This window comes from Triturus cristatus, chromosome 5_2 (assembly GCF_964204655.1).
Source record: "Triturus cristatus chromosome 5_2, aTriCri1.1, whole genome shotgun sequence".
Lineage (NCBI taxonomy): Eukaryota > Metazoa > Chordata > Amphibia > Caudata > Salamandridae > Triturus > Triturus cristatus.
In genome coordinates, this window is record NC_140588.1 from 35,466,769 (window position 1) to 35,489,928 (window position 23,160).

General features: G+C 50.2%; 1 protein-coding gene across 1 annotated transcript in view; it reads right to left on the bottom strand.

Moving 5' to 3' along the window:
- The window catches only part of LOC146822620 (uncharacterized), a 298,045-nt gene that overhangs the window by 54,501 nt on the left and 220,384 nt on the right, over positions 1-23,160 (bottom strand). Inside the window, exon 14 of the mRNA XM_085606794.1 lies at positions 18,725-18,883. Coding sequence (XP_085462920.1) covers positions 18,725-18,883 — 159 coding nt within the window. The remainder of the gene's footprint in view (positions 1-18,724; positions 18,884-23,160) is intronic.

Genomic DNA, 23,160 nt, shown 5'->3' on the forward strand with positions numbered 1-23,160 from the left:
ATACACTTAACTATCCATCTGGCTATCCCTGCTTTGGAGATGGCGTTACCTTTGTGGTGTGGGGCAAAGGCAACGAACAGTTGTTTTGTCTTCCTAAAGGGTTTAGTCCTGTCGATGTAGTACACGAGGGCCCTCCGTACATCTAGTGTATGGAGTGCTCTTTCTGCGACAGTTTGTGGGTTTTGGAAGAAAACGGGCAGTTCAATAGTTTGATTCATGTGGAACTGCGATATTACCTTGGGCATGAATTTGGGGTTGGTACGTAGTATGACCCTGTTGGCGTGAACCTGTATAAATGGCTCTTGAACCGTTAGTGCCTGGAGTTCACTAACTCTTCTTAAAGAAGTGATCGCTACGAGGAAAGCCACTTTCCAGGTGAGGAATTGAATCTCGCATGAGTGGAGAGGTTCAAAGGGTGGACCCATTAGGCGTGTGAGGACCAGGTTGAGGTTCCACATTGGAGCCGGTGGGTGGCTTGGTGGAATGACTCGTTTGAGTCCTTCCAAGAATGCTTTGATGGCAGGCACCCTGAAAAGTGAGAGGTGCTGCCTGGTTTGCGGATAGGCTGATATTGCGGTCAAATGGACACGTATAGAGGTGTACGCCAGATTGCATCGGTATAGGTGTAAGAGGTAACAAATGATGTTTTGGATGGATGCGTCCAGCGGGTTAATGTCATTATTACTGCAATAAATGACAAACCTTTTCCATTTGGCTGCATAGCAAGCTCTTGTAGTGGGTCTCCTGGCCTCCTTGATGATGTCCATACAGTCAGGTGGCAGGTTGAGGTAGCCAAACTCTAGGACTTCAGGAGCCAGATTGCCAGGTTCAGCTGTTGCGGATCTGGGTGCTGAATCTCTCCATGGTTCTGCGTCAAATGCGCGGGTTTGATCCGCAGCCTTTGATGCGGCACCACGGAAAGTTCGAGGAAGGTGGTGTACCATGGCTGGCGTGCCCACGTAGGAGCAACTAGGACGAGTGTCAGGGAGTGTTGTCTGAGTTTGCGAGCCACCAGCGGTATTAACAGCGCTGGGGGAAAAGCGTACGCAAATCTGCCGGACCAGTTCATCCATATCGCATTGCCCTGCGACTGCGGATGTGGGAACCTGGCGGCAAAGCTTTGGCATTTTGCGTTTTCGCTTGTAGCGAAGAGGTCTATCTCTGGATGACCCCACTGCTGGAAGTACGGTTGGAGTACTGATGGGTGTAACTCCCACTCGTGCATCTGGTGGCTGTGTCTGCTGAGCAGATCCGCCATCTGGTTGTCTTTGCCCGGGAGGTGCTCTGCCATGAGGAACATGTTCCTCTGAATGGCCCACTTCCACATGCTCTGAGCCAGATGAGACAACTGTGGAGAGTGTGTTCCTCCCTGCTTCTGTATGTAGTACATGGCAGTCATGTTGTCGGTACGGATCAACACGACTTTGTTGCACAGATGTACTTTGAATGCCTTCATGGCCAGGAAGATTGCCATCAGTTCCAGAAGGTTGATGTGCATCTTCTTCTGTTGTGTCGTCCATAGTCCCTGCACTGTGTAGTGGAGTACATGAGCTCCCCATCCCTGGAGAGACGCGTCCGCCGTCAGTACTATTTGTGGAACAGGCTCTTGGAACGGTCGGCCCTTGCAAAGGTTTTGTGGATTCCACCAATGCAGAGAGTTGTATGCCCGACCGCTCACCAACACTAGGTCTTTCAACTGTCCCTGAGCCTGATTCCACTGACGTGCTAAGCACTCCTGAAGCGGGCGCATATGTAATCTCGTGTGGGACTATGAAAATGCAGGAGGCCATCATGCCTATCAACTGCATGAACACTCGCGCTGGAAGTGAGTGTTGTGGTTTGAACCTGGAGATCAGCGTTTGCATGCTGTTGATCCTCACTAAATTTGGCTGAGCTGTGGCCGCCAGAGTGTCTATAGTCGCACCTAGGTACTGTTGTACGTGTGCGGGCTGGAGATGGGATTTTGGGTAATTTAGTGAGAATCCCAGACTGTGAAGGAGGTGAATGGTGCGGGACATGTGGTTGGCACATTGCTGGGCTGATTGTGCTTGAACGAGCCAGTCGTCCAGGTAGGGGTAGACGTGTACGTGCTGCCTCCGTAGATGTGCCGCCACAGTAGCTAGGCACTTCGTGAAAACCCTGGGTGCTGTTGTCACGCCGAAGGGAAGGACTTTGAATTGGTAGTGCTGCCCCTGAAGAGTGAACCGGAGGTATTTTTTGTGTGAGGGGTGAATGGGTATGTGGAAATACGCATCCTTGAGGTCCAGCGTGGCTAGGAAGTCTCCCTGCTTGAGAAGCGGAAGGACTTGCTGGAGAGTGAGCATGTGAAAGTGCTCGGAAAGAATGTACTGGTTCAGGGGTCTTAGGTCTAATATAGGTCTGAGTGACCCGTCCTTTTTCGGTATTAAAAAGTAGAGGGAGTACACTCCCGTACCCTGCTCGTGGACGGGTACGACCTCTATAGCGCCTTTTAGAAGCATACTTTGCACTTCCTGCTGTAAGAGCGTTAAGTGCTCTGAGGACATATGACGGTTTCTTGGAGGTATTGTGGGTGGAGTGGAGGTTAGCTCTAGACAATAACCGTATTTGACAATATCTTTGACCCACCTGTCCGTGGTGATGGAGTTCCACGTGGACAGGAACCTTTGTAGCCTTCCCCCGACAGGTGTTATGTGGTCGGGAGGAAGGGAGAGGGCGTCACTGCTTGTTCTTGGGGGAGGACCTGGTATTGCCGTAGCCGCGTCCTCTTCCCTTTGTACTGGAGCCACGATATCCACCCCGGGTGTTTTTATCGTAGGTGGTTTGTGTAGTGCCCTTGTTGTATGTCTGCTGTGACCCCTGTCCTCTACCTGCTCCTCTATTTCCGGGGCGACGAAAGGAGCTGCTCCGAAAGGACTGAGTCTGGAGAGCCCCCATGGACTTTGCGGTGTCCGTGTCCTTTTTTATTTTCTCAAGGGTGGTGTCAACCTCCGGTCCGAATAAATAGTCGGGGTTGACAGGCTGGTTGAGTATATTATTTTGCACCTCAGGTTTGAATCCTGAGATTCGCAACCAGGCATGTCGTCGCAGCATGACGCTTGTGTTTATGGCCCTGGCGGCCGTGTCTGCGGCATCTAGTGCACACTTGATGGTAGCATTTGTGAGTAGCTGTCCCTCTCTGATAAGAATTTCTGCACCTTCTTTGAACTGGTCAGGGAGATGTTGGAGTAGTTGCTCCAATGTGTCATAGTGCGCTCTATCGTAGCGAGCGAGGAGCGCTTGAGTGTTGGCTATGCGCCATATGTTGGCAGCCTGGGCGGCAACTCTCTTGCCAGAGGTTTCTAACACCTTGGACTCCTTGTCCGGGGGAGGAGCGTCACCTGTCGTTTGCGAGTGTGCCCTCTTTCGAGCATTCGCTACGACAATGGAGTCTAGTGGTAATTGGCCTCTGATGTAAGTAGGGTCCCCAGGCGCCGATCTGTATTTTTTAATCGATCCTGGGGTTTATCACCCGTGCCCTGGTGGGTTCTTTGAAGATGTCCTTGGCTGGTTTGAGGACCCCTTTCAACATGGGCAGAGTTTTTACATGCCTTTTTGAGGATGCGAAGGTGTCCATAAGAAAGTCGTCCTCGATGGTGTCAGAGTGAAGCTGCACTCCATGATTATTCGCAGCACGTTCAATAAGAGCGTTGAACGCTGCAGTGTCCTCTGTGGGAGATGTTTTCGCCCCATAGAGTTGTGGGTCCTGTGCATCTAGAGGTGCACCTGGGTCTACAGGGTCGCCCCAAGTTTGATCAGGGTCCTGTTGGTCATCAGGGTCTATGTCTCCGTGGTAGGGGACTTGGTCACCCATGTAGTCCTCCAACGCATCCGTGTCGGAGTGTGTGGGAGAGAATGATTGTGGATCCTGGTAGGGCGAGTGGAGAGATTCGCAAAGGACAGGTTCTGAGTCCGCAGGCAGCTTTCTTTTTAGTGGGATCCGGAAAGGGTCCAAATGTGGCTCTGAAGTTATCCTCCGTTCGTGGATAACCATCCTGCCGGTGTTGGCGTCGATGAGATGTGACTGAGACGTCTCAGCAGGTGTAATTGTGGTGTGGGTGACCCGTGTCCTGAGTTGGAACATTTTCGGGACCGTGGATGGAGGCAGGCCAAAAGTAATGCTGGCTGGCGCCGAAGAGGCTGCTGGAGCTTTTATTGGGCCGGAGCCCGACGTGTCCTGGAGGACAGTTTTGGTTTTACTGCTTTGTGCCGCAACAGGTCGCACTTGGAGCGCCTTTGAGGCTTTAGCGCCGACCAGGTCTGTAGAGGCGGCCGTGGACTTTTTCGGCGCCGGTGGGTCATCGAGTCGAGGGGTGGGAATGGCCGTCGACGTCTGCGATGCATGATGTTTTGGTGTTGCCGTGGAAGCAATGTGAGACGTAGCAGGCAGTGTGACCTTTGGTTTCGGAGTCGATAGCGTCGGCGGCGGGAGCCGAGCAGGTTTGGTGGCACCGAAGGCCTTTTTCCGTATGTCGACTCCGACGTCGGCCGCTTCAAGTTCGGCACCGAAGTCTCTCTTGGTGCGCTCGGTGCCGACGCGTTTCGCTGGCGTCGAAGGTGTGGAAGGCCTCGATTCGACCAGCGCCACTTTTGGTTTCGGTTTCAATAGAACCAGTGCAGCTTTTGGTTTCGGTTTGGAAGAAGGGAAACCAGCCGGTTTAGGTGATAATGGCTGCCGCTGAATGTCCGAGGCCGGGCCCGAGGGCGGGGCCGAAGAACTGCAGGATAGGTCTCGGGTAAGGCCCGAAGGCGATCCCTCGACCGGAGCCATAGACTGTGGCACTGGGCTCTCTTCAGTCTGAACGGGTAGGCCTTGCTCGTCATTGGAGCTACTCTCTTCGGCCCCTAAGGCCTCATCGCCGTCTCCTACCTCGGTGTCGTCTTCGTCTCTGCGAAAGAGTGATTAGTCGACGTCGTCCGATCCGGAGTCATGTTCGGAAACGGGACTGGAGGGTAGGATCTCCAATTTTTCGACATCTTCGGTCTCGGCGTTGAAGAGGTCTGCCGGGGCCGCGTGCTGCGCTTCGAGTCTCGCCGCTCGTCGATTCCGTAGAGTCTTCTTGGAACGGAACCGGGCACAGGCCATGCATGTCGATTCGTCGTGATCCGGCGAAAGGCATTTGTTGCACACCGGATGGACGTCGATGTGGGGATATTTCGCATTACATACTGGACACCTCTTGAATGGTGTCCTCGATTCCATCGTCGATGTCGTCGATGGGCAGGTAAGATGCGAAAAGTCGGTTCTGAAAGTTAGTAAACTAACAAAGGTTGTATCGAAACCGATCGAGAAAACAGTACCGACGCGAACTAAAGGCCTTTTGGCCTCGACAAAGTTTTTCCTAACTTGAGTTAAGATAGCACATCCGAACCCAATGGCGGAAAAAAACAATCTGAGGATGGAGAGGATGCCCATGCGCACTGTAGTCCAGGGGAGGAGTCACCTATCCCAGGATACTTCGAAGGCTCTTCCAGGACAACAACGTGCAAACATCCGGACCCAACACTAGGCGGCGATCTATGCACAGATATGAATTCAGCAGCCCACATGCCTCGAACACATGAATCCCTTCCCTCCGCAGGTATGCCACCACTGCCGCCAGGCATTTTGTGAAAACCCTTGGTGCAGACTTTAGTCCGAATGCCATGGTTGTGAACTGGTAGTGTTCTTTGTTGATTGAAAATCTTAACAGATGTTTGTGCTGCCTGTTCATTGGGATGTGCAGGTAGGCATCTTTGAGGTTCACGGTGGACATGAAGTCTTTGTCTCTCATCTGAGGGAGTACCTCTTGTAGGGACGTCATTTTGAATTTTTGTCCCCTTATGTACTTGTTTAAGAACCGTAGATCTAGGATGGGTCTTAGTGTTTCGTCCACCTTTGGTACCAGGAAGTAGTTTGAGTACACTCCCTTGTTCCTTTCTTTGAATGGTACTGGTTCTATGACCTCCTTTTGGAGTAGTTCTTGTGCTTCCTCTCGGAGTTGCACTAGCTCCTGCCCCGAGTGTCCCCTTCTCTTTGGTTTTCTGTTTGGTGGTTTCCTTTCCAACTCTATGCAGTATCCAAACTGTATGATGTTGAGTATCCATTTGTCTGTTATCTTCTTCCACTCCTGGAAGAAACGTCTCAGCCTGCCGCCTACTGGTGTTGCGTGTTCGTTTGGTCTGTGTAACCCTCTCTTGTTGACTTTTGTGCTCTACCCTCGGAGGGATCTTGTGGGCGAGCACGCTTCGCCGGGCGGAGTCACTTTGAGGCGGGTTGTTCTCCCCCTCTTTGTCTTTGCCCTCGTCCGTCCCCCCTATTGCAAAAGGACTGGCCCCGCGGCTGGTACTGCCAAGTTTGTTTCTGCTGCCCCTGCTGGCCGTGATTGTCGCCCTGGTGGCCCTGCTGGAATGTCTGGTGTGACGTTCCCGGCTGGTTTCCACCCCTTCCGTATGGCCTCCGTGTCGGAGTATCTCTTCTCATCCCTCTGAATTGCAGGGCCCCCATGGACCTCGCTGTTTCGTTAACTTTCTTGAGTTGGGTGAGTTTTTCATCCACCGGGGCTCCGAACAGCGCCTCCCCGCAGAAGGGGGTGTTCAGGATGTTGTTCTGGACTTCTAGCTTTAAGCCCGAGATCTTGAGCCAGGCCTGCCTTCTTTCCGCTATCCCTATTGCCATCAACCTGCCTGATGTTTCGGCTCCATCTAAGGCCGTTTTAAGGCAAGAATTCGCGATATTCTTCCCTTCCTCTACCAGGTGTGAGGCTCTTTGCTGGTATTGTTCGGGGAGGTGCTTGATTAGCTGCCCCATTTCGTCCCAATGTTGGTATTGGTGTCTGTTTAGTAGGGCATTGGAGTTCACCATGCGCCAGTGCATTGCCGCGTTTCTTTCGACCTTCCTCCCAAGTCAGGTCCATCCTCCTGCTTTCCTTGTCTGGTGGTGGGCCAGAGGTTGCCAGGACATTAGCCCTTTTCCTGGCAGTTGACGCAATGATTGAGTCCGCTGTGACGGATCCCTTGATGTAGGGAGGGTCCTGGGAGGAGTGTTTATACTTCTTCTCCGTCCTAGGTGTGATGGACCTGCATGCTGCTGGGTCCCTGAACACCTCCTTCCCCTGGTCCATGACACTTTGGAGCATGGGGAGGAACTGGCTCCTCATTTGAATGGGGAGCAGTGTTTCCAGTAAAAAGTCTGCTTTAGGCTTTTCTTCCTCCAGCTTGACCCCAAAAGCTGCTGCAGCGCTTGTGATGACCATATTGTAGGCCCCGATGTCATTGGGCAGCGAAGGCCTCGAAGGGTAAGTCTCCACAGGGTCTTCTGGGTTTTCGGCGTCTAGGTCCTGCCACTCCAGGTCCTGTGTCGTCGAGCCGTAGTTTGTTTGTTGGTCATCATCTTCTTCTCCCTCATAGTATAGGTCTTCCTGTTCTTCTACAGGGGTTATCAATAGTTCTTCGGTGTCGAACTCCTCCTGTTCCTCGAAGTCTACAATAGCCGACGGTGGTTTCGATTTATTTAATTGGATGCAGCTGCGGTCGTCAAAATTTTCGGCGCCAGTGCGCCTTTCGAGGACTTCAACTGATTTTCGAGAGACTGACTCAGGCTTTCGGGGCCCTGTCGAGGGTTTAGTGTTAGAAGTCTCTCCTACCTTATCAGACGTTTTCTTATCGGTCTCTGCGAACGTGAAGTCATCTGGTCCCTCGGCGACGTCTTCCTTGCCGGTGGAGAGGCCCAGTTCGTACAGCGACAGGGTCTGTCCCTTGCCCTGCATGTTGTAATTGTCTCTCCTCTGTCTCTCTCTAACCCGGAGTGTCTTCGGTGTGAAGGCGGAACAGGCGTTGCAGTCTTTGCTCTCTTGGTCGACTGGCAGGCAAAGGTTGCAGACCGGGTGTTGGTCCTTCTGCGCGTATTTATGGTGGCAGTTACGGCAGAATTTAAAGGGCGTCTTGTCCATTCCTGCGCTCAGTCTCCCTGAGTGCGCATTCTCCGTTGGATGTCGAAGATCTCAAGGTTCTTCTCCTTCTTCGTCGTCCCGGCTTGTCGATCTTGTTCTCTGTAGTCTAACTCAGCTTCTTCTCGATGAAACTCTTGCTTCTTCTTTTCTTCCCAAAAACTCTGGAGCGTCACGGTGACGATCCCGACCCAACTGCAGAAAAAAGAATCTGAAGATGGTGCCCCAAGGTGGGAGCTTCCGCAGGAAGCGTGCCGACGTCACGAGAGGTACACCAAATGGTGGGACGTCGACACCCACCTGGGCAACAAAAAACAAAAAACAAAAAAAAGGAAGAAAGACTACGATTCCGGACCCAACCACCAGACCGCGGAATAATGCACAGCATAGTGAATCCAGAAAGATTCACGCTGCAAAATTAGGGTTTCCCCCCCGTGACCAGAGAGACCAATTAGACTACCTAGGAACAGAAGATTGTCAAAGACGAGATGACACCGCGAGAACAGATGACCTGCACAGAACCTGAAGCCACACCATGCCTTATTGCTTGCTCTTCAACAATCGCAAAGACCTTCCCAAAAAGTTTGAGAAGATTTGGCAGTTGTGGCCAAGATGAAAAAGTTACTTACCTTCGGTAACGCTTTTTCTGGTGGATACAGTATCTGCCTGTGGATTCCTCACCTTGTGAATATCCCCTGCGCCTGCAACATTCGGAAACTTTTGTAGCAGTCCACGCCGATGAGGTCGTAGACGACGTCACAGAGACACGGCTCCGCTCGAGACTCCTGCTGACGTCACCGGCTCCATAAGAAGACCTCGTCGGCGTGATGAAGTCAGTTCCGCCCTTTTTTCCGTGCCTTCGAGGCACACGGACGGACTGACAGCAATATATACACAGTACATAATGTACAAATCAACACAGTGTGGAGAATAAATAGGAAGGCAAAAGAAATAACAATGCCTTTGACAGTAACAATACATTTTGAAAAATCATCACAGAATTGTAGGTATACAAGGGTGGACAACGGGGAGGCGGGTGGGTCAGTGAGGAATCCACAGGCAGATACTGTATCCACCAGAAAAAGCGTTACCGAAGGTAAGTAACTTGTTGTTCTGATGGATACATCTGCCAGTGGATTCCTCACCTTGTGAAAAGATTCCCACAGCAGTCCCACTCCCGGAGGAGGGTGTCCACCCTTCTATACCAGAAAGTCCTGAAGGACGGAACGAGCTAAGTGTCCGTCCCTCCTCACCTCGAAATCCAAGCAGTAATGCTTCGTGAAAGTGTGGAGGGAGGCCCAAGTTGCCGCCCTACAAATGTCCTCCACAGGAACACCTCTAGACAAAGCAGAATTGGGAGACTTAGCTCTAGTGGAATGAGCCCTTAAACCCTCCGGCCAAGGAGTAGCATATCTTGATGCACAAGACAATCCATCTGGAAAGGGTGCGCTTGTGCGCCGCTCTGCCTTTCCTGCAGCCAACAAAACCCACAAAGAGCTGGTCGTCAACTCGAAAGTCTTTTGTCCTGTCAAGGTAGAAGCTCACCGCCCTCTTAGGTTCCAAGCGGTGAAGCCGCTCCTCCTCCTTGGAAGGGTGAGGGGGAGGATAGAAGGTAGGAAGGGTAATGGACTGACCCAGATGGAAAGGAGTTACCACCTTAGGCATAAAAGCAGCCCTGGTCCTGAGCACCATCCTTTCAGCATGAATGGTCAAGGGCGTGGGTTTTGAACTCTGAGCATGAAGCTCACTTACCCTACTTGCCGAGGTGATCCCAATGAGAAAAACCGTCTTGAAAGACAACAGTCTCAAGGGACACTTGTGTAAAGGCTCGAAGGGAGAACCCATCATATATGTTAAGACAAGATTTAAGTCCCATTGAGGCACAATAAAAGGAGTAGGAGGAAACTTGTTTGTAAGGCCCTTTAGAAAACGTAAAACAATAGGCAATTTGAACAATGATGGTTGATCCGGCAAACAAAGGAATGCCTACAAGGCTGAAAGATATCCCTTTACAGTGGCTACAGCAAAACCTTGCTGAGCAAGAGAAAAGGCAAAGTGAAGAACGTCAGATAAACGAGCCCTCAAAGGATCAATTGACTTCTCCCCACACCAGAGCACAAATTTAGACCACCTATAGGAATAGATAGATTTGGTGGAATGACATCTGGCAGACAAAATTACATCTACCACACCTGGCGGGAGAGAAAAAGAATTCAGGGTGCCCCGTTCCATCTCCAGGCATGAAGGTGTAAGCTCTGGAGGTGGGGGTGTAGAACCTGCCCCTCCGACCCCGAGAGGGGGTCTACCCTCAGAGGGAGACGGAGTGGAGGGCACGAGGAGAGGTGGAGATCTGTATACCACACCCTTCTTGGCCAAGCCGGGGCGATCAATATGACTTGGGCCCAGTCTTGGCGAATCTTCCGCAGAACCCGAGGAATCAATGGTATGGGAGGAAACTCGTAAAGGAGATGAGAGTCCCATCTCAACTGAAACGAGTCCCCCAACGCCCCCTTGCATCGGATACTGAAGACTGCAAAGTGACGGGCAGTGCGCGTTCTTGCTGGTGGCGAACAGGTCCACCCGAGGGGTTCCCCACATCCAAAAGACGTAACGAACCACCTCCGGATGGAGCCTCCACTCATGGTCGGCGGAGAACTGCCGACTGAGACTGTCCGCACGTATGTTCAGAACCCCGGCCAGATGATGTGCCAACAGACAAATCTGATGATCCTGAGCCCAGGACCAGAGACGCAGAGCCTCTCTGCAGAGACAAAGAGACCCCACTCCTCCCTGCTTGTTGACATACCACATCGCAGTAGTGTTGTCCGTCAGGACTTGAACCGACTGACCGCGAAGGGAAGGGAGGAAGGCCTTGAGTGCCAAACGAATCGCCCGCAATTCCAGAAGGTTGATGTGAAGCAACCTTTCCTCTGGAGACCAAAGACCCTTGATCTCCAGATCCCCCAGATGCGCACCCCACCCTAAAGTGGATGCATCCGTTATCACTGTGGCCACCGATGGAGGTAGATGGAAGGGCTTTCCTCGAGACAGATTGCCCTCCATGCTCCACCAAGACAGATCCGCTGCAGCTTCTCTGGAGATCCTGATAGACTCCCTGAGATCTCCGTTGTGCTGATAGCACTGCACCACTGGAGCGCCCTCATGTGCCAGCGTGCATGGTTGACCAACAGAATGCAGGAGGCGAACAGACCAAGCAGGCGAAGGACCTTCAGAACTGGAACAACCGCTCCATTGTGGAATAAAGGGACCATCTCCTGAATGTCGAGAATTCTTTGAGGTGGAGGAAATGCTCGACACACAGTAGTGTCCAGTACTGCCCCTATGAACAGGTTGCGTTGAGAGAGCACCAGGTGAGATTTGGGCACATTGATCGAAAAACCCAAGTCGAATAACAGTTGAGATGTTACCTGCAGCTGATGTTGCACCATCTCTGGGGACTCTGCCTTCAGAAGCCAGTCGTCCAGGTAGGGGAAAACCGGAATCCCCGACCTCCTGAGATGGGCTGCCACCACTGCCATCACCTTCGTGAAGACTCGAGGTGCGTTAGTAAGACCAAACTGGAGGACCGCAAACTGGTAATGTTGCGACCCAACCGTAAAACGGAGATACTTCCCGTGTGACTTCAGGATTGGGACATGGAAGTACGCGTCCTGCAAGTCGAGCGACACCATCCAGTCTCCTTGCTGCAACGCTTGAAGAACCTGCGCAAGGGTCAGCATCTTGAATTTCTCCTGTTTCAGGTAGAAGTTCAAGACTCTGAGGTCCAGTATCGGACGCAATCTGCCGTCCTTCTTGGAAATCAGGAAATACCGAGAGTAGCATCCCTGACCCCTCTCCTGCTCTGCAAGGAGGTTAAGGGGGAGGAAACTCCCGAAAGGGAAGGGCGTACCCAGTCTCCACGAGGTTTAAAACCCAAAGGTCGGTTGTAAAAGACTTCCAACCTCGCAGAAAGTGGGACACCCGACCCCCCACAGATCCAGGATGGGGGATCTAGGGCGGCTTCCCTGAAGCTTCATTGGGAACAGAGGAGGTAGAAGATGAAGAGGGGTTGCGGCCAGAACCTCTCCGACCTCTTTGTCTTGTCTCCCTCTATAGGACCTATAGAGGGGATTCTGCTGCTGCTGTTGCTGAGGCTGCCGGAAGGAGCGAAATGAATACCTCCCAAAACCTCTGAATTTCTTAAGCCCAAATCCTTTAGCAGGAGCCTGCAGACCTAAAGATTTCGCCGTCACCCTGCTCTCTTTAAATCTCTGCAAGGCAGAATCAGCCTTTTCACCAAAAAGTCTCTGTCCGTCAAAATGCAAATCCACCAATGTGGCCTGAACGTCCGTAGAGAAGCCAGACGAACGAAGCCACGCTTGCCTCCTAGTGGCTATAGATGACCCCATTATCCTTGCCACCAAATCAGCCGTATCAAGCCCCGACTGAATCACCTGCCTTGCAGCAGCCTGAGTGTCCGTGACCACTTCCATAAAGGACGCCTTATCACCTTCTGGCAGCTTAGGGGCGAAAGATTTCATTGAGTCCATAAGAGCATGAACATAGCGCCATAGCAAGCAGGTGGCATTAGTGGACTTAAGCGCCATGCTCCCAGAAGAAAAGGTAGTTTTAGCCGCCTGATCCGCCTTCTTAGACTCCCTATCCGCAGGAGTCTGAGGAAAAGCTCCTGAAGCATGCTTCGAGCAGGACGCCTGTACCACCAGACTTTCTGGAGAAGGGTGTGAAGATAGAAAACCTGGCTCCCTAGGTGCCACCCTATATCTTCTCGCCACGTGCCTGGAGACTGCCGGCGAAGAGAGTAGCTTACGCCAGACGTCCATAACTGGCTCCAAAATAGCCTCATTAAAAGGCAGCAAAGGCTCACTGGTCGAGGTAGGCGAATGTAACACCTCCGTCAGAAGGTTAGGTTTATACTCCGCAGAGGGCAACTGCAAGTCCAGTAACTCTGCGGCCTTCTTTATTACAAGATGGTAAGGAGCCAGTTCCTGCGGTGGAGAGGACCTAGAGGAAGAATGCTCCCACCCGGAGTCGTATCCAGGCCACTAGCCTCTTGAATCCCTTCAAATTCGTCGGAAGATGTATCCACCTCACCTTCTTCCACCTCCACTCTATAACGCTCCTCTTCCAAGACCCTCTGGGCCTCTCTCCTTGAACGGATCCGAAGAGCCGGCGTCGGCGGAACCGAACATGGAGCCGGAGGTGTCGGCGGCGTCGGACGCGAGCCGAAGGAGTCCGCAACGCCGTCGAGGAAGGCTCCGAAGAAGGTCGATCCAATCGAAGCCGAGATGGATCCCCAGACAGCGCCGGAAACTGCCATGAAGGCGCCATCGGCAGAAAGGGCATAAACAGGGCCTGAGCATAATGCTGCGGTACTCCCAGAGTATATGCCATAGGACCCATGGGACCAGTAGGTGCGCCGGATGGGAAGGCAACCCGTTGGAAAATCCCATACATTGCATTTAAAAAATGCGTCGAATCCGCACCCGGAGTCGGGAACTGCGGATAAGGGAATAATCCCGGATCCGGCTGAGGAGTACCTGGTACCGGAGCCGCAGTGTCCTCAACAGGCGCCGCAGGATCATCCGGCTCTGGAGAAGGCTTTTTCCTGCTCTTGCTCGGCCTCCGAAGCCTCCACTGGAACCGGTGACTGCGCCGGGGACCTCTTCGGCGAAGGAGATCCCTCTGGAGACTTAGATGGAGAAGGAGACCCATCCTTACTTCGACGTCGAGGCGAAGTCGATCTCGACGCCTTGCTCTTCGAAGACCGGCGCCGAGAGGAATGCTTCCTCTTCTTATGTTGTTTCTTCGACTTCGAAGAATGCGAAGTCGACGACTCCGGTCTCGATCTCTCCTTCCTACCTCTCTTCTCGTTAGCCTTGGCCATGAAGAGCTTCGCCTCCCTTTCTTTCAAGGCCTTGGGATTCATTCTTCTGCAGCTGGAACAATCTTCCACGTCGTGGTCAGATGAAAGGCACCACAAACAATCTTCATGAGTGTCTGTCATTGACATGTGGCCCCCACATTCCCTATAGGGTTTAAAACCAGACTTCCTAGTCGAAGGCATGACAATTTTCTCCAACAGTAACACACTACACGACTACAAAGTAGCAGGAGAGTGCTGGAAAACCGTTGCGCGTTGACGGCGTGGAAAAAAGGGAACGGACGTCATCATGCCGACGTGGCTCTCTTATGGCTCCGGTGATGTCATACGGAGTCGTGAGCGGAGCCGATGCATTATGACGTAGTCGGCGTAGAGAGCTGGGGAAAAAAGTTCAGTGGAATGCTGGCGCAGGGGATATTCACAAGGTGAGGAATCCACTGGCAGACGTATCCATCAGAATGGTACTACTGCACCCCTTTAAGTCCCTAGTAAGTGGTACCCTGAGAACCTAGGGCCTGGAGGCTGAAAAAGGTCTCCTGGGACCCCCTCAACAGGACCCTGCCCCTGCAGTTGGGATACCCCTGTGAGGTGAAAGAATTACCAAGTCAACATGGCACGCTGCCAGTGTGCTATACCAGCTAAGAGTCACTTGGGGAGAGGAGTTGGCCTAACAGCTAGGGCGGTCGACCTCGAATCTGGGGAACTGGGTTCGAGTCTCGGTAATGAAGCCGAACATCCTGCGATTATGGGCAAATCACTTAATCTCCCCGTTCCTAACAAAAATGAATGTGTTCTCATGTGATGCAACTGGTGCTATGTAAAGCGCTCTGATACCTAATTCGTGTCAAGTTCATGCTATATAAATTTCTGGGGGAAAAAAAAACTGCCTAAGATATAGGTAAGTCACCCCTCTAGCAGGCCTTACCAGCCCTAAGGCAGGGTGCACTACAGCCCAGGTGTGTGCATATCTGCATTAATGCATATATACCTCAACAGTATTAGGGTCTATTCCTTAATATTGTAAGTACCAGGAAAGCCATAGAGTACATGGGCTGGGAACTTGACGACTCAACAACTCAAGTTCCACAGCACCATGATGGCTTCACTTAACTCAGGAGTGTTTGGTACCAAACTACTCCTTACAATAAATCTACACTAATTTCACTGTGGGATTTATTGTACCATGTACTCAGTGGGCACCTCAGATGTGCCACCAGAAAACCTTGGCGTGGTCTCTGGGTGGCATAATAGAGGGTGTAGTCACCCCAGGTAAGGTGCCCATTGGCCCGACCTGCTACTCTACTAAAACGCTTCCTTTAGGCGGCTCTCCCAGACCTAGAACCTAGATCTGTGACGACCTGAGAAGCAAGAAGACTGAGGTAGTTTGGTCGAGCAGTTAGGCTTATCAAAGGGCAGTGTTAGGCATTTATTATACACACTCAAGCAAAAAAATATTACACACACTCAAAGACTGACTCCAGACCAATTGTCTTGCATAAAAAGTTATTTAGTTATTTAATTTCTATAACCAAGAAACTCAGTCGAAGGTACGCAACAGTTTTCAAATTTGTAACATTAAAATTGCAGTAAGAATTGTTTTTGCTAGGCAGAAGAAATGCTTTACAGTCTTCGGAAATACTCTGGTATTTGTCAATCAGAAGCAGTAGCACTTAGCAATGTAAAAGATACAGTTGTATGCAACAGATAGAATGCTATCCAATCCTACACTGAAGGAAAGCAGTGTTATGCATTAGCAGGTACGTTCTGGAATTAAAATCCCAGTCATCGGGGGTTTTGACACACTGGGCAAGGTTCAGTTTGAGGTAGGTACTGCACCACCAGCGGCACTGGGGCGGCTGGGTGCAGAGGTCACCGGGCCCAATGTAAATCAATGGGACTGGGGGCACCTCGAAGCAGCATGGTTTGCAGCCAAGTACACACGGTTTAAGGGCACAGGCCCCAGGAGTTAAGATCAGCACAGGGGTGGCCACAAGGCAGCAACAAAGCTACAACACCAGTGGCACAGGGGAGGCCGGGTGCAGGGTGCAAAATCAGCGTCTGCGCCCAAAGTGTTTCAATGGGGAATCTCAGTCGCACAAAGAGCCTGCAGACTCTGACCAGGAGCACGCTTGAGGTGGGCAGGTAAGTTGGAGGGCTGGGGGAGGCTGAGGCACCGTTTGGTGTCAGGTTTTCTTGGTTGGAGCCACTCGCGGTAAGGTTGGACCATTTGTGTAGAGGATGCAAGCGACTTCGTGAGGTCCCGGAGAGGTCAGCCACTGATGGAGACAAGGTCAAGGTCGCCGGGTAGACTTCACAGGACAAGTTAGCCACTCAAACTCGGGCTGTGGGTGTCATGTATAGAGTGGGCAGGGGTCGTGGATCCACAATCCTTAGTGTTGTTTCTTTTGGACAGGGCTGCTGTCCTCTGGAGATTTGGTCTTGGCTCAAGAGTGGCAGTATACCTGGGGGTTCTTTGAAGTCACTGGCCACGGTACAGGAGTTGTCGTCTTCGCAAGGTCTTTGAGCAAGACAGGCCAGCAGGGTTGAGGCCAAATCAGTAGTAGTCTTCCAGGCTCGGCTTCACGGCGTCTTCTTTGTTCTTTTCTTCTTAGGTCACAGGAATCAGAGGATCAAGGTTCAGGGAGCCCCTAAATACTGAATTTATGGTAGTTACAGGCACTGGCAGATGGTAGCCAATGGGCTTCTTGCCTTTAGGGGGACTAAAACCTTAGAATGTCCCCTCCCTTTGGGGAGAAGGCATTCCCCACCCTGATTGGGCCAAATCCTTCCATTCAAGATGGAGGACTTCCTAAGGAGCGGGTGACCTCGGTCCAGGGTCCCTTAGGGGTGGTCCAGGCAGAGAGGGGACTCATCTCGCCAGACAACTAATTTTACTGCCGACCTTGCTGCCAAAAGTGGAGCTAGGTCAAGGGGGCGGGCATTTCCACTAGCTGGAGAGACCTTGGCTAACAAATTAGAGGGTAGGAGCCTTAGGCTCACCGCTATGAATGCTGTTTCTGCTTGGGGGTAGGCGTTAAGCACTTCCACCCCAAGCAGCCTTTGTTCCTGACCCACGAGAGCACAAGAGCTCCCACCTCAGGTAGTCAGAAACATGTGTGTGTGTGACAGGCTGGTGCAGACCAGTCAGCTGGACAGGAGGGAGTTGGTAGTTTTTCAGGGGGCATCTCTAAGATGCCCTCGGAGTGCTTTTTGTAATAAATCAAACACTGGCACCAGTGTGGGTTTATTACGCCGGAGTTTGATACCACCAAACTTCTTAGCATTCAGTAAAGCCATCATGGAGCTGTGGAGTTCGTAATGAGCAACTCCCAGCCCATGTACTCCATATGGCTCCGATGTACTTGTAATGCCTGTGAATGAAACAGACATTGTAGGCGCAAATTGCTCATGAAGCTATGCCCTCACCTGTGGTATAGTGCACCCTGCCTTAGGGTTGTGAGGCCTGCTAGAGGGGCAGTGGGTGGTGGGCATGGCAGACAGGGATATATGCCATGTTGACTGAAGTTTTGTCAGCACCAAAACACACTGCAACGGCAGTGTGTATGTGATTGGTGGGGGGTCTCCGAGGGTGGCACAATACATCCTGCAGGCCTTTGAGACCCTCTCCGGTCACAAGGCCCTTGGTACCAATGGGAGCTTTTACAAGGGACTAACAGGTGAGCCACAGGTGTGCCAATTGTGGAAACAAAGGTACAGTTTTGGTAAAAAAAACATAGGTATTGGGAATCTGACTGGCAGGGACCCAGTGCACATTCAGTGAAAGTACATAAGATATCCGGCAAAAAGTGGGGGGTAACCATGCAAAAAAGGGGCCCTTTCCTATACCTACAAAAGGATCTGAGACGTACAGGCTATGGATTAATAGCACCTTATTTACCTTCTCATCGTTATGTTCACAATTGTCAGTAGAGCCTTGTGCTTTGAGACGTACGAGAAGATATGAAGAGGTTACAAGATCTTTGTGTTCCAGGGCACTGGTTTCATTTCACATTTTGCCCTTGTGTGTCAGATGCTTATGTAGGATGTGGGCATTGCTACATTCTTTTTTGCTGCTCAGTCTGTGATACAAGTTCTAGCATCCAAGGCGGAAAGAGGACTAAAAGATATCATGAGGTCAGCGGATTGGTACAGTGAGTCCACGTTACAGTAATGTTTTATTTTAAGCCTATTCTTGGTGTGGCGTTTTGGGTGGGTAGCAAACTCTGAATTTGCATAATCTAAGCCTTAGTCCCCATTTTACTAGTTGGTTGTTACATTCAGATCTGTACGTAAACTCCTGTTTCTGCACAGGTTGGAATTACGAGTTGGAAGGCATTTAACGCATTACCTAATTATAGGATGCGATAAATATCTCAACTTTCGTTAAATTTCAGCAGGTCACATCTGCAGAAATTAAACAGGAGAAAACACTTGGTATTTACTGTATCATATGGATTTTGGTGCATTAAACCACGAAATCCTCAAGTTATTCCCAGCCACTCGCAATAGATGTTATTTATCACATTTGATAAATAACGCAACTGAGGCACTGTTATTTATCCGGTGCAAAAAATAACACCTAAACTTGTAATAAAGGTCTTAAATTTGAATACAATATTTCAATATTAATGTGTCCTTAAAAGAATTGTACAGCTCATTCCTGTACGCTAGGAATTTTTACATTTGAGTTGTGCAACAATTGCAGAACTGAAAATGATGTTATGACCAAGAGTTTATGTATATAATCAAAACTGCAAAAAGCAAAACACTAGTTTATAGTGTATACAGAAATCAACTTCTTTTTCCCAAATATACAAACATCTTTAAAACTTATTTTATAAAAGGGGATACGCTTTAAAGTGATTCAAATTCTTACTTTGAAGTGGAGGATAATATTGTGCTAGTCTGCTCAGGATTGAAGTCACTGTAGGTACATCTTTTCCTTGAAGAATTTTTAGAATGTCAGGAGAGAGTCCACCAGGATTTGCAGCAGTTGTTGCACTGGGAGGCATGGTTTGTTGTGTTGGCTGCACAGCTAAAAAACAGAAAAGGAAGGAGGCTAAGAGTCTTACAAAGGAGTATTTTAACTTCAGTTGCTATTGACTACTTGTCCTCAAAAAGTTGACCTTTCTTCATAATGTTTTGCTTACCATTTATATAACAAATCAGAACAAAAAGAATTCCGGAAATCCACACATGCACTATCTCTGCAGCACAGTAAACAAATCATAAACAGGGGAGAAAACCGTACACACACAACAAAGGTTATAAGGACGTTATAGTTAAACTCACGTTTTACCCATACAAAACCATAGAAATTCAACAGTTATAGTATACTTATGTTAAGAAACTAAAACTTGTGGCCTAAAGTTACTTATCCGCATGAGTTATAGGTTCTTCAGATAAGTATAACTATAAGCATAACTATAACTGCTGAATTTCTATGGTTTTGTGTGGGTAAAACGTGAACCCAACTGTAACGTCGCTGTAACCTTTTGCTTTATTTTATTGAATTTATATTTTCTTTTTACGTAAAGTAACATATAATTGGATCCGGGTATACCCACAGATCAGCGAAAGGTCAGCGTCCCTAGATATGGATTATGTTACTTATCCTGTAATCATCTGATCTTGGCATGTAGTGCTATAGATTCATATGCTTTGAATAAGTCCGCCATCTAGTGTTGGGCGTGGATGATTACTTGATGTTTTTGTCTCAAGAAGTTCTCTTTGATTCACAAGGCTGTGCGACTTCTCCTTTTGGGAATACTGCGCATGTTCATCAAAGCCATATTCATTTTGTTTCGCCATGGGTAGGTGTGAGAAAGTGGCTCTGTATATACTGTTCCCTAATAGGTACAGGGTGTACAGAGTCCACAGTCCCCCAGGGGTTGATAGAGGTCAAAGTTAGGTATGACCTTACTCTCAAAAAGTGGTAGCTTGGTCGAGCAGTAAGGCAGTACCAGAGGACAGCGTAAAGCATTTATTGTACACACTCAGTCAGCAAATGGTTTCACACACTCAATAACTGAACTCTAGGCCAATGGTTTATATATATAAAATATATGCTTGTTTTATTTTTAGAACCACAAAGGGAGTAAAAATATACTTTCTCAGAATGAGAGGTTGAATATAAATACTTTTGTCTTAAACAATAAATTTGTGTAAACAGTCACAGTTGGTTGCAATAAACAATCCTATTTCCTAAACAGAACAATGCATTGAGCTCAATGCTAAATTCAGGTTATTTGTAATAAATTACTTTTCAGATTACTTTTGGAATTCCAGGTCTGGCTCCTAGAACCTGCCTTGGGTCAGTATTCAGAATCAAGTGATGAAAGTCGACTTAATAACTGTAATGATTTTTAAATAATATTTAGCTATTTCAAAAGTTAGCACTTAGAAAACATTTCAAAGAAAACATTCAATGGATCTCTATGGCAAGAAATTCAAATTGCAGGTAGAGTACTTTATCGTTACTTTAGTAATCCAGGACTGGGTACCTAGACCCAGGACTGGGGTCCTTATCAAAAACAGGTAAGTAATTTCGTGTGCAGAAATGGTACGATTTTAAAAGAATATTTCAAATTTGCAAAAATAGACACTTACAAGAAATTTCACAGAAAAGCAGACAATGGTTTCCTATGGGAGAAAAATGAGTTAGAGGTAAGTATAGTTGTGAGTACTTTTCAAGGTCAGGGCTGGGCACCAAGATCCAGCACTGGGAGCTCACCCAGGAACAGGTGAGTAAATTCGTTATTGTCACTTGGCTGATTTTTGGTGAATTTTTACAGTTTTGAAAAGTTCACACTTAGAAGATTTTTGAAGAAAAAGCCAGTCAATGTTACCCTATGAGGAAAACGAAGTTAGCGGTTTAAGGGTAAGTACTCGACTGGCAGAGTTGAAATTCCGGCCATAGACTCAGGGGTCCCCCAGTGTCAGGTAAGTACAGTTGGTTCACCCTCAGCGGTTTCAGGACGGCCGGGTGCAGAGTGAGTTAGGCCCAATGTTATCCTATGAGGGATAGGGGGGCCTTGGTTGGTGGCTGCTGTCTGGCAAGCCACGCGGCTGTGGGAGCTGGGCTCCTGGTCACTTACTCAGGGCAAGTGGGGGAAGTAAGTTAGTGTAGAGAGTGCACTGCCAGGGCCACTCGGGCGGCTGGGTGCAGGGTGCTTGAGCCTTCGGGCGCTCAATGGAAATCAATGGGAATGTTCCGGTTTGGAAAAAGGCTGCAGGCTCGGGGACGAGGATGTTTCAGGTGCCACCACCACTTCGAGAGGTAAGTTGGGTAGTTGTAGGTTAGGTGGGTACCCCGGGATTGGGCACAGGGGGCCGCAGGGCGCCGGGTGCAGGGGTGCCTTTTGACGTCGGGAATCTTACCCTCTGGTTGATCGCGGTTGGGGTGGCACTTGGTTCTGAGGCTGCAGGCTTCCTCCGGGATGTCGAGGGGGGTCCTTGGGTGCCGGACTCGGGGTCACAGTCGCCGTGGGGTCGTCCTCAGGGTCTTTGTCCACTCCGGCACTGGCCAGGCTTGGCTGGTGCAGAGTGTGTTGGGTCCGCGGTTCCGGGCTGCTGCCAGGGGTTAAAAATAGGTTTGAGTAGAGCCTCTACTCATGGGAGTCCCAGGGGCTTAGAGCCAAAAGGTAGCCAGGTCCTCCGGGGTTGGTGAGGTTGCTGGCCACGAGAGATGCCGCGCTGGTGCAGGTTCGAGACTAGACAGGCCGGTAGGGCTGGGGCCAAAGCAGTTGGTGTCTTCTTCTCTTTTTAGCAGCTGCAGGGGAGGTCCTTGTTCTTCTTGCTCTTCTTGTAGTTTTTCTATCTGGAATCTCGGGAAGGAAGGTTCAGGGGGCCCCTAAATACTAGATTTAGGGGCGTTACAGGTAGGTGAAGGCCAGGGACCAATGGGTCCTTGTCCTGGGGTGGGTACACCCCCTATCCTGCCTCTCTCCTGTGGGAGGGGGGCAGTAGCCTGATCCTGATAGGGTAGGGCCTCCCATCTTCAAGATGGCGAGAGCCCGGAGATGTGCTTCACCTCGCCTCCCCCACCTGAGGGGTGGGGTGGGCAGGCTGGCACATCCCCTGTCCTTGTATGGGGTTTACGGCCAAGCTTCCCGCCAGAGTGGGGGGTTGCAGTGGCCTGGGGAAACTCCAACTGGCGGCATGCCTTTGAAGCTTCCCTTTGCTCATCCTGGGGGAGGAGATTTCTCACCTCACCCAGGATGTGCATTGTTGCAGGCCCGGGAGAGCAGGGGCTCTCCCACCCAGGGGTCCAGCAACGTGTCTGCTGTGTGGCAGCCTGGGCAGCCTCAGAGCAGACGTGGATTGTAGGTTAGCTGTAAGGGGGCATCTCTAAGATGCCCTCTGGGGTGCTTAGTACATTAAATCTCACACTGGCATCAGTGTGGGTTTAATGTGCTGAGAAGTTTGATACCAAACTTCCCAGTCTTTAGTGTTGCCATTATGGTGCTGTGGAGCTCGTGTTTGACGAGCTCTCAGCACCATGTACTCTTAAATGGCAGCACTGCACTTACAGTGCCCGGGAATGGACCTGGGTACTGTAGGGGCACAGGGCTCCTGCTCCTGTGCCCACACCATGGGCATAAGGCACCCAGCCAGAGGGGTGACTGACATATGCCTTGGCAGTGTGGGTGTTGGGCATGGCACACACAGATGTGTGTTATGTCGACTCTTCATTTTGTCCTGCACCCAGACACTCAGCCTGCAAAGGCAGTGTGTGTGTGTGTAAGGGTACAGGGCCCCTAAGGGTGGCACAATGAGTGCTGCAGCCCTTAGGGGCCTGCCCTGGTCACAAGGCCCTGGGTACCTAGGGTACCATTTACTAGGGGCTGACATGTGGCCAGGGTTTGCCAATTTGGAGTTTGTGTGTTTTAAGGAAGGAACATAGGCCCTGGGCACCTGATTGGCAGGAACCCAGGGTACACTCAATCAAAGTACATTCAGCAATTTAGCAAAAAGTGGGGGCATACCATGCAAGAAAGATGGCACTTTCTCACACCGATCCTGTGACTTCCAAAGACTTTCCAAGAGGAAAAACAAACTGCAAACATCCGGGCCCAACACCAGAAGGCGATCTTTGCAAAGTGTACAATCTGCAGCTCATATGCCTCGAACAGTATGTTCTCGTTACATTTGTAATCCAGTGCTGGGCTCCTAGGTTCAGCACTGGGACATCTATATAAAACAGGTAAGCAATTACGTTTTCACAGTTGGTGCGATTTGTAAGGAATATTTGTAGTTTGCAAAAATCGACACTTAAAAGAAATTTCACAGCAAAATAGTCAATGGTTTCCA